This window comes from Macadamia integrifolia, chromosome 1 (assembly GCF_013358625.1).
Source record: "Macadamia integrifolia cultivar HAES 741 chromosome 1, SCU_Mint_v3, whole genome shotgun sequence".
Classification (NCBI taxonomy): Eukaryota; Viridiplantae; Streptophyta; class Magnoliopsida; order Proteales; family Proteaceae; genus Macadamia; species Macadamia integrifolia.
Window position 1 is genome coordinate 17,908,941 of NC_056557.1, and position 11,379 is coordinate 17,920,319.

General features: G+C 35.8%; 1 protein-coding gene and 1 long non-coding RNA gene across 2 annotated transcripts; both read right to left on the bottom strand.

Annotated features, from left to right (window-relative positions):
* Positions 1-3,146: 3,146 nt before the first annotated feature.
* Positions 3,147-3,775, bottom strand: LOC122083798. The gene is made up of 2 exons (XR_006141732.1): positions 3,591-3,775; positions 3,147-3,449 (listed from the first exon to the last, which is right to left on the bottom strand). It is a non-coding gene; the product is annotated as an uncharacterized LOC122083798 (long non-coding RNA).
* A 5,764-nt stretch (positions 3,776-9,539) lies between these two features.
* On the bottom strand, positions 9,540-10,155 carry LOC122084611 (defensin-like protein 149). The gene is made up of 2 exons (XM_042653002.1): positions 9,995-10,155; positions 9,540-9,853 (listed from the first exon to the last, which is right to left on the bottom strand). The coding sequence occupies exons 1-2, from the start codon at positions 10,047-10,049 to the stop codon at positions 9,657-9,659; spliced, it is 252 nt and encodes an 83-aa protein (XP_042508936.1). The 5' UTR covers positions 10,050-10,155; the 3' UTR covers positions 9,540-9,656.
* Between the last annotated feature and the right edge of the window lie 1,224 nt (positions 10,156-11,379).

The window sequence follows — 11,379 nt, forward strand, 5'->3', positions numbered from 1 at the left end:
AAACAGTTTAGATAAGAAAAACCATGAAAATAGATGGCTCAAATCCATCTTATGATTTCAATAAATGTCACAAACAATTGCCACACTATAACTAACACTTAAAAGTTTATGTATGCCCAAGCCTAGCTCAATGAGCACCTATTTTTAACCATGTGGTTCGAAGGTGTAGTTAGTCTAAGGTGAGCCTCTATTTGATTAACCACATACCAAATTTGGTTGACTTTTATGGAACATTTTCCCCTGCATTCCCTGTATAGTCTTTTCATTTACGAATGAACATCTTTCTGTTTCATGAGAACCTTCTACTTGGCTTAAGGCTTTCATCTAGGGGATAAATATAGGCACTGTTGAGGTGGACCTCGCCTTAACTAGGGTTGACTCACTCTACTCATCAATTTATGAAAAGGGCAAGGCAAGTCCAAAAACCTAGTTTTCTCACTATAATTTTCAGGCGATTTGGCTTGAAGGTTTTTTACGATACAAGGTTGGAAGCTTATTGCATTAACAGTTTATTTTACTTACAATTTCCTTTAAATAAATGAGCATGTCTTATGTGACACAAGTTGCTACTTAGTATTTGTAAACAAAAAAGAAAAAAACGCCATGACAGGGTTGGCACAGCATAATGACTTTCCATGGCCAGTGCAACAATCTTTTGAGATTTTTAGATTGAGATATCATCTCAAGCATTTTTCTATGGTCCCAAGAAACTTGAAAGATCTTGTTTATTATTTTAATATAAAAATATTTTTAGGGCATCCCAATGAATGGTGGCTAAAGAGGAAAATGATGTTAAAGTTAAGTTTCCTTCAATCATGGAGAAGAGAGAATGTCTTTCGCACCATAGATGTGATCATGTAATTGGATTCTTGTGTGATCATTTTTAAACTTTCATCCTCTACAGTACAAGGTCAACAATACCCTCTCCATGGTAATCAAGTGCCCAAATCTATGTGATGTTGCATACATGAAAAGATGTGTATCATATGTAGAGTACTGTGGCAAAGATTTAATGGATAAAGGTGTATTGTATATTTATTTTATAGCTAATTATGGTATCTTGTGGTTATTAGCATTAATTCTCTATTGTGATAAGGAGAACAGGCTACCTCTTAATTTACAATTTCTTTTAATTTTCCTATCTTGTATTTATTTTTATATCTCTAATTTATCTCTATCTCTTTCTAATATTTTATTCTATGCCCTCCATTCCTCCCATCAAATGTGAAGATTCTTTCTTGTTCATGGGTGAAGGAAAATTTGATTTTTTTTTTTTGTTGCTAACGACGAGTATCTAGGCCTTCGGCCTAACTAGTCCCGCGGGCCCATACTAACCCCACAACCGCATGAAATGGGTCATACCGGGGTTGAATGAGAACCATTCAACTTTCACTTAAAGCCGTGAAGAGCAATAAACACCCCTGTGTGAGTGGCCTAAGGTGTACCTAGTGGGAGTCGAATTTAGGACGTCTGAGTTTACAGCTCGTACCAATAAACTTATATCAGTTTGATCAGTTCCGCTCAGGTTAGTCGGTTCAAGCTAGGTTTTGACACCCACAAATTTTAGGGTCTCATACGCTAATCTTTCTCCCATAGTTTGTTAAAGCAAGCTGAACCCGCCAGTTGAACCAGATTGATCAAGAGCTGTTTATTATCAAATGCAAAGCAACTATTTGAACCAATATCTAGATTTTTGAATATTTTTAAATTGTGAATTATGTCTATAATACTCTTTCCTCATGCTAGCATTATTTTAAATGTGACACGACACAATCATAAAGTAAATTTGGTGAAGGTTTAAATGTTTTAGAGAAAAAAGATTCAACATACGATGAATAATACAATTGAATTTCAATATGTTGATGATATTGAGGAAGCGTAAAAGGAAGACTCAAATGGCCATTTCATCTATATTGGATAGAGTCGACATATAAGATTTGTCCCGTACTACCTTAGCTCCAAGGAAGGGAAAAATCAATTTGTGGTTTGACCTTGTAGTCCTTGTATTGTCTTTTCCTTTGCATTGTCTAAGTTTGGTGTGGTACTTCTTAGTTTCTCACTAATTTGGCTTTTCTTCCACCTTTTGGCAGTCATTTTACTCCTTTAATATAATTTTTTATTAGTAAAAAAATGAAACAAATAATTAAATTTGGCTTATGAACTTGACCCATGGTTAATCAAATGGAAAGGTTCGCACCCAGAAAGAATTTTATTTTATTTTGAAAAAAAAAAGTCAGCAAAACAAATATTTAAAAAATAAAAAAGGGAAAATCACTTATACACTTGACACCCCATAAGTTTGAAAAGTTTACTTGGACCATCCTTGCAAGTAAGATTAAGTACAAACAACCATGTTCATTACTCACTCACCATTTAGTGATGATGTCTTGGGTGGAAAAAATCCTAAATATCTGAACTACCATTTAAGGGTAGAGAATAAGCCCTTACTTTTAAAGTAGTTTCTTTTCGAAGTGATTTTGAAAATAAGGAAACCAAAACCGTACTTTTGAAAGTAGTTTGAAACCAAAGTAATTGAGGAAAAAGAATCGGCTCCTTCTTCTTCTGATTTGCATCATTGTTGCGCTTCTAGCAATGATCATGATTGTGATATTTGTATGTGGTGATGATGATCCAGGTCATAAGCATTGCATGCGCAAGCCACGTGTAGATTATTTTCTAGGTAGTGGTGTTGATGGTGGTGGCAGGGGTTGTAAGGGAGGAGGAGATGGTGGCGGCGGCAGCCGTGGTGGTGCTGGTGGATTAGGCAGCTGAGAAATGTGGCATGCAACAAGCTTTTTGTGAACTGTAATGCACAAAAAGCTCATGCTCACACCAGATCTCCTAACTGTTATCTATTTTCCCTTCTTATAAATTCTCTCTCTCTCTCACTCTCTCTCTCTCTAAGAAATTCTGAGAAATGTTCACTTCTGAAAATTGGATTGTTTTTGTATAATCAATCAGGCCACTGATTTATGGGCTAGGTTGCTTGATGGGTATCATTTTCCTGTATTGGTCTTGGTACACCAGCCGTCAGAGAACCAGAGAACAAAGACCAAGCTGAAGCAAACAAAATTTTGGCTAAAAATTTTCCTTCTAAATTACCAATTAAGAAAATGAAACATCAGATAAGAGGGATGCAAAGCAAAGAACCCAATAATAATTTATTTATTGATATGCATGTATGCATGACTTTTAATGGTCATATGATGAATAGACCACCATCATACGTGTAGAGAAAGACTTGGTTGGATTCTAGCATGGGTACACACATGAACATCCGTAATGTACATCACGTCCAACACTTATCCCTATACACTCTCCATCTCCACTTTTAAACTTTTGGACGCACTGATTGTTACAAGCTGCTGGCACGCAGTTATCGGGATACAACATTGCCTGGCAGTGCCCCTTCCGTTGTGCATCTACTTTCATCACCATTGATGATGCAGCTGCAAACAACCCCGGCCCCATGAAACATCAATATCACCAAAGTAAACATTTTTCAATAGTTCATCAGATTATAAACACAAAATAATGAAGTCAAGCCTATCATTGCATTGCAAATCACAGAGAGAATACTTAGAACGAACCTGAGAAGACAAGGATAGCAAGGATGACGAAGGAGGTGTAAGAAATCTTAGCCATTCTAAATCTCCAACAATACTTATAAGCTAATAATTCTCACTCTGATGTTGACTGCTTGTTGGTTCTCAGCTTATAGTGAGTGGATGGTATTTATAAAAAAACTTTTGGAGCTCCTAAGATGATTTCCTTACTTAGAATGTAGATATACGGTGGTAATGTAGATATACGGTGGTAGGTAAATACCCATATTTGGGTGCCTTGATTATGTTTGAATAGAGAAATTAATCTTATTTTTCTAAATGGGGTGAGATCCTCCTTTGCAGCGTTCATCAGATTGCCGGGAGTCACTTGGGATGTGTGCCCGGTGTTGCCAACTGTCTACAACGATTTCATTTCTACAACCAGCTGACACCATACATCCCAAGTGCCTCCCAGCCATCAAATGCACATCGGAGGAGTTGGCATGCTGGAGAGGATCTCGTTCCAAAGATTTGAGTAGGTTGTCAATCAATGGGTTTCAATTGGTTTTGGTTTGGTTTTAGTGTGAGAATGAGTGAAACCAAAATATGAACCAATAAGGGTACGTGCAACAGTTTCATTACTTTTATTATCAGCTTGGTTTCTATTTACCATATATACAAAAGTACGAAAAAAGAGTGTTTTTTTATTTTAATTCTGTGTTGTTTTTTGTTTTTAATCTTTCTGATCCGTTTTTAAAGTTCAGTTTGTAAATCTTTTTTATTGTTTTCAATATTATTGGTACACTTTATATATTTTCTAATGTTTAAATATTCTTTGAAATTAATTTATTTATTCCTCATCAGATCCCTTTCCTTATCTATCCCTCCTCTACTTTCCTTCTCCACCTTTCCCTCCTCTCTCTAGAGTTGCTCTCTTTAAAACACTATAATTTAGGATTTTTTTTACTAAAAAAAAAAAAATCTTACATGCTTCTCTAATTTTCTCTTTTGATCTATATCTTTCCTTAAAAAAACCCTATTTTTAAGGAGTTTCTTTTATCAAAAAATCTCTCCTCTCCTGCTCTCTCACGTTTTTAAAACCTTATAAATTGAAATTTCTTTTACCAAGAAAAGAAAATCTATATTTCTCCATCACAGAAAGAAAAAAACTATATTTCTCTCTCTCTCTCTCTCTCTCTCTCTCTCTCTCTCTCTCTCTCTCTCTCTCTCTCTCTCACACACACACACACACACACACACACACACATACATACCCTTCTCTATTTTTTTTCTTTTATCTTTCCTAAAAAAACCCTATATTTAAGGAGTATCATTTTATCAAAAGAAAAATCTCCTAAGATGATTTCCTTACTTAGAATGTAGATATACGGTGGTAGGTAAATACCCATATTTGGGTGCCTTGATTATGTTTGAATAGAGAAATTAATCTTATTTTTCTAAATGGGGCGAGATCCTCCTATGCAGCGTTCATTAGATTGCCGGGAGTCACTTGGGATGTGTGCCCAGGTGTTGTCAGCTGTCTACATCGATTTCTTTTCTACAACCAGCTAGCACCATGCATCCCAAGTGCCTCCCAGCCATTAGATGCACATTGGAGGAGCTGGCATGCTGGAGAGGATCTCGTTCCAAAGATTTGAGTAGGTTGTCAATCAGTGGTTTTCGATCGGTTTTGGTTTGGTTTTAATGTGAGAATGAGTGAAACCAAAACATGAACCGATAAGGGTACGTGCATTGGTTTCATTACTTATTATCAGTTTAGTTTCTCTTTACCACATCAAAACATGAACCAAAAAAAGAGTGTTTTTTATATTAATTTCGTGTTGTTATTGGTTTTTAATCGTTTTGATCTATTTTTTAAGTTCAGTTTGGTCTAGATACGGTCCAGTATGATTTCGATCTCACAAAGAACCAATCTGAAACAGGAGGATTCAATAAGCTCATATCGATTTTGTTTCAGTTTCACCGGTTGAAGCTGGGTTTTGACACCCCTATATTTGAGGGTATCAGATTATGATCTCTCATATATATATATATATATATATCATACTACTATATAAAAGTACGTACTCGCTGTCTTTGGTATACTTTTTCAAAATGACCAAAAAACCATTTACATCTACCAAAAAAAATTCCCAAATGACCAAAAAACACCCGATAAAATCCCCAAATGACCAAAATCCCCTCAAAATTGAATATGAAACCAATATCATAATAAACTCTCTATAACTTCTTTCTCTAAACGTGGAGGAAAAAGGGGGAGAGTGGAGTATTAAAAAGGCATATAATTACAAATCCTAAACCCACTCATCCTCTCACCCCTAAAAATGGAAGATAAATCAAATAATAATAATAAACTCTATAATTCTCACTCTCTCCCTCTCTAAACGAGGAGGAGAAAGGGGGAGAGTGGAGAGAGAAATAGAGAGAATTATGGTGAATGGGATCGAATGAACAATTATGGATAGAGATATACCAATAAAAAAAGAAGTTAATAATAATAAACTCTCCATAATTCTCTATTTCTCTCTTTCTCTCTCTTTAAACGTGCAGGAGAAAGGAGAGAGTAATAATTAATTAATTAAATATTAAAAGTAATTAAAAAAAGGCATATAATATTCCTCTCTCTCTCTCTCTCTCTCTCTCTCTCTCTCTCAATGTGGAGGAGAAAGAGGGAGAGTGGAGTATTAAAAAGGCATATAATTATAATTATTAACTATTAAAAAGTCATATAATTATAAACCAAACAAATGCACTATCATTCCACCTTAAATCTCTCTCTCTCTCACTCATCGTCTTTGGAAAAAATGTGGAGCACAATGGGGGGAGATTCTCCATAGAGAAAAAAAATAATTATGGAGACATTAAAAAGGTAAGTATGGAGAGAGATATACAAAAAAAAAAAAAAAATCAAAAACAAAAAAAAAAATTTAGTCACATATGGGCCTCAACCTTTGAGGGAGGAAAGTCAAGTCCAAACTCAATCAATAACAACTGCCCAGATAAGGATGGGTTTTGTTCTAGTAGCTGAAAATAATATTCTAAAACTATCGCATGTTCTTTGTTATAGCGGGGAATTTTTGAATATAATGAACAGTCATAATGGATGTCAATTTAATCTGAAAAAAAGTGTACGAAAAATTTACAAAATTATTATAAAGCTATGCGACTAGAAATGGATCCCTATGATCGAAGTTATATACTCTACAACATAAACCTTATAACTGGCCATGCCCCTGGGCCTAGACAGTTTGGGCAGAGGAGATAGACAGGGGAAAGGGACAATATTAGGAAGACACTCCAGGTCAGCTATTTAGTTGTCACAAAACGTTTTCCCAAAGATAATAATAGTCTATATTAGAATAACATTTGTTACTTCTTCCGGATCACAACAGGTATGAGTCCCCATTGGAAAATTTTCAAATAAGACAATTTGTTGGGTTGCAATTGGTAATTAAATAAACAAAAACCCATTGAAGTCGTCTAAAATGTTAAGAAGAAGAAGATAGCCAAATGATACCAAATCATCAGAGTCTGGAAAAGGCATTTATATATGGTTTGTTTCTATGGAGGTAGTAGACTAGCACTACTTACAGGGTAAGTTTTTGGCCAGTAGATTTCCTTTGAGAATCATTAAAATGCATGGAGAAGTTTCAAACGATGTAGATCTAGGGGTACTAGTTGCTATGGTTTGGGATATCTATGGCACCCCCTCAAATTAGCCAAGGTTTCCATTGAGCTACTTTCCGACGTCGTCGAAAAGATCGAAATTCTCGAAGGTGATGGAGGAGTTTGGCACCTTGATGAAGGCTACGTTTCCTCCAAGTACTTTACATACTTCTTGTTCTAATGAATAGCCCGATATAAAGGCTTATAAGGACAGACTTAGGCACCCTCTTCTTAATGGCTAGCTTTTAAGGATGAGTTGTATCTGTGACTCCTAAGAATACTGCAAGTACTAGACCCGCCTGAGAGATCGGTAAGGTGTCCCCATCAAGAATACGGCAAATACCAGGGGGTTTGGGAGATCGGTGAGGGTATGCAAATTTTAATCCCACATCGCCTAGGGAGAGATTACTGAGCTAATTAATAACCTCTAGCCTCCTTAACATGGCACAACGCGTTTTAAAGCCTTGAGGTCCACGGGCCAAAGAGGACAATATTGTACAAGGTTAATGGGGCCGGGGCGTTACAGTACCTAAGTCCCAATATATATATATATATATATGGCCCAATTTGGTTTGAGTCTCACGAAAACCCAACCTAAAAACATGATCCAATAAACTTATATCAGTTTGATCAATTTCGCTCAGGTTAGTCGGTTTGAGCTAGGTTTTGACACCCACAAATTTTAGGGTCTCATACGCTAATCTTTCTCCCATAGTTTGTGAAAGCAAGCTGAACCCGCCAGTTGAACCAGATTGATCAAGAGCTGTTTATTATCAAATGCAAAGCAACTATTTGAACCAATATCTAGATTTTTGAATATTTTTAAATTGTGAATTATGTCTATAATACTCTTTCCTCATGCTAGCATTATTTTAAATGTGACACGACACAATCATAAAGTAAATTTGGTGAAGGTTTAAATGTTTTAGAGAAAAAAGATTCAACATACGATGAATAATACAATTGAATTTCAATATGTTGACGATATTGAGGAAGCGTAAAAGGAAGACTCAAATGGCCATTTCATCTATATTGGATAGAATCGACGTATAAGATTTGTCCCGTACTACCTTAGCTCCAAGGAAGGGAAAACTCAATTTGTGGTTTGACCTTGTAGTCCTTGTATTGTCTTTTCCTTTGCATTATCTAAGTTTGGTGTGGTGCTTCTTAGTTTCTCACTAATTTGGTTTTTCTTCCACCTTTTGGCAGTCATTTTACTCCTTTAATATAATTTTTATTAGTAAAAAAATGAAACAAATAATTAAATTTGGCTTATGAACTTGACCCATGGTTAATCAAATGGTAAGGTTCGCACTGCTCCAGAAAGAATTTTATTTTATTTTGAAACAAAAAGTCAGCAAAGCACATATTTAAAAATAAAAAAGGGAAAATCACTTATACACATGACACCCCATAAGTTTGAAAAGTTTACTTGGACCATCCTTGCAAGTAAGATTAAGTACAAACAACCATGTTCATTACTCACTCACCATTTAGTGATGATTTCTTGGGTGGAAAAAATCCTAAATGTCCGAACTACCATTTAAGGGTAGAGAATAAGCCCTTACTTTTAAAGTAGTTTCTTTTGGAAGTGATTTTGAAAATAAGGAAACCAAAACCGTACTTTTGAAAGTAGTTTGAAACCAAAGTAATTGAGGAAAAAGAATCGGCTCCTTCTTCTTCTGATTTGCATGATTGTTGCGCTTCTAGCAATGATCATGATTGTGATATTTGTATGTGGTGATGATGATCCAGGTCATAAGCATTGCACGCGCAAGCCACGTGTAGATTATTTTCTAGGTAGTGGTGTTGATGGTGGTGGCAGGGGTTGTAAGGGAGGAGGAGATGGTGGCGGCGGCAGCCGTGGTGGTGCTGGTGGATTTGGCAGCTGAGAAATGTGGCATGCAACAAGCTTTATTTCTCCAAATCAATTCTCTCTCTAACAACCACCTGGTGCGGTTGGTGAACTGTAATGCACAAAAAGCTCATGCTCACACCAGATCTCCTAACTGTTATCTATTTTCCCTTCTTATAAATTCTCTCTCTCTCTCTCTCTCTCTCTCTCTCTCTCTCTAAGAAATTCTGAGAAATGTTCACTTCTGAAAATTGGATTGTTTTTGTATAATCAATCAGGCCACTGATTTATGGGCTAGGTTGCTTGATGGGTATCATTTTCCTGTATTGGTCTTGGTACACCAGCCGTCAGAGAACCAGAGAACAAAGCCCAAGCTGAAGCAAACAAAATTTTGGCGAAAAATTTTCCTTCTAAATTACCAATTAAGAAAATGAAACATCAGATAAGAGGGATGCAAAGCAAAGAACCCAATAATAATTTATTTATTGATATGCATGTATGCATGACTTTTAATGGTCATATGATGAATAGACCACCATCATACATGTAGAGAAAGACTTGGTTGGATTCTAGCATGGGTACACACAAGAACATCCGAAATGTACATCACGTCCAACACTTATCCCTATACACTCTCCATCTCCACCTTTAAACTTTTGGACGCACTGATTGTTACAAGCTGCTGGCACGCAGTTATCGGGATACAACATTACCTGGCAGTGCCCCTTCTGTTGCGCATCTACTTTCATCACCATTGATGATGCAGCTGCAAACAACCCCAGCCCCATGAAACATCAGTATCACCAAAATAAACATTTTTCAATAGTTCATCAGATTATAAACACAAAATAATGAAGTTAAGCCTATCATTGCATTGCAAATCACGGAGAGAATACTTAGAACGAACCTGAGAAGACAAGGATAGCAAGGATGACGAAGGAGGTGTAAGAAATCTTAGCCATTACTTACTAAATCTCCAACAATACTTATAAGCTAATAATTCTCACTCTGATGTTGACTGCTTGTTGGTTCTCAGCTTATAGTGAGTGGATGGTATTTATAAAGAAACTTTTGGAGCTCCTAAGATGATTTCCTTACTTAGAATGTAGATATACGGTGGTAGGTAAATACCCATATTTGGGTGCCTTGATTATGTTTGAATAGAGCAATTAATCTTATTTTTCTAAATGGGGTGAGATCCTCCTCTGCAGCGTTCATCAGAATGCCGGGAGTCACTTGGGATGTGTGCCCGGTGTTGCCAATTGTCTACAGCGATTTCATTTCTACAACCAGCTGACACCATACATCCCAAGTGCCTCCCAGCCATCAAATGCACATTGGAGGAGTTGGCACGCTGGAGAGGATCTCGTTCCAAAGATTTGAGTAGGTTGTCAATCAATGGGTTTCGATCGGTTTTGGTTTGGTTTTAGTGTGAGAATGAGTGAAACCAAAATATGAACCAATAAGGGTACGTGCAACAGTTTCATTACTTTTATTATCAGTTTGGTTTCTATTTACCATATATACAAAAGTACGAAAAAAGAGTGTTTTTTTGTATTAATTCTGTGTTGTTTTTTGTTTTTAATCTTTCTGATCCATTTTTAAAGTTCAGTTTGGTCTAGATACGGACCAGTTTGATTTCGATCTCACAAAGAACCAACTTGAAACAGGAGGATTCAATAAGCTCATATCGATTTTGTTTCAGTTTCATCGGTTGAAGCTGGGTTTTGACACCCCTAGATTTGAGGGGATCAGATTATGATCTCTCATATATATATATATATATATCTCGAACTCTTATATAAGTGCATGTACTCATGTTTCGTACTTTACCCATTTTTCTGTATTAAATACCTTATATTTTTCATTATCTCTTTTGTAAATCTTTTTTATTTTTTTCAATATTATTGGTACCCTTTATATATTTTCTAATGTTTAAATATTCTTTGAAAATTAGTTTATTTATTCCTCATCAGATCCCTTTCCTTATCTATCCCTCCTCTACTTTCCTTCTCCACCTTTCCCTCCTCTCTCTAGAGTTGCTCCCTTTAAAACACTATAATTTAGGATTTTTTTTACTAAAAAAAAATGTATATACCCCTCTCTTACATGCTTCTCTAATTTTCTCTTTTTGATATATATCTTTCCTTAAAAAAACCCTATTTTTAAGGAGTTTCTTTCATCAAAAAATCTCTCCTTTCCGGCTCTCTCACGTTTTTAAAACCTCATAAATTGAAATTTCTTTTACCAAGAAAAGAAAATCTATATTTCTCCATCACAGAAAAAAAAAAA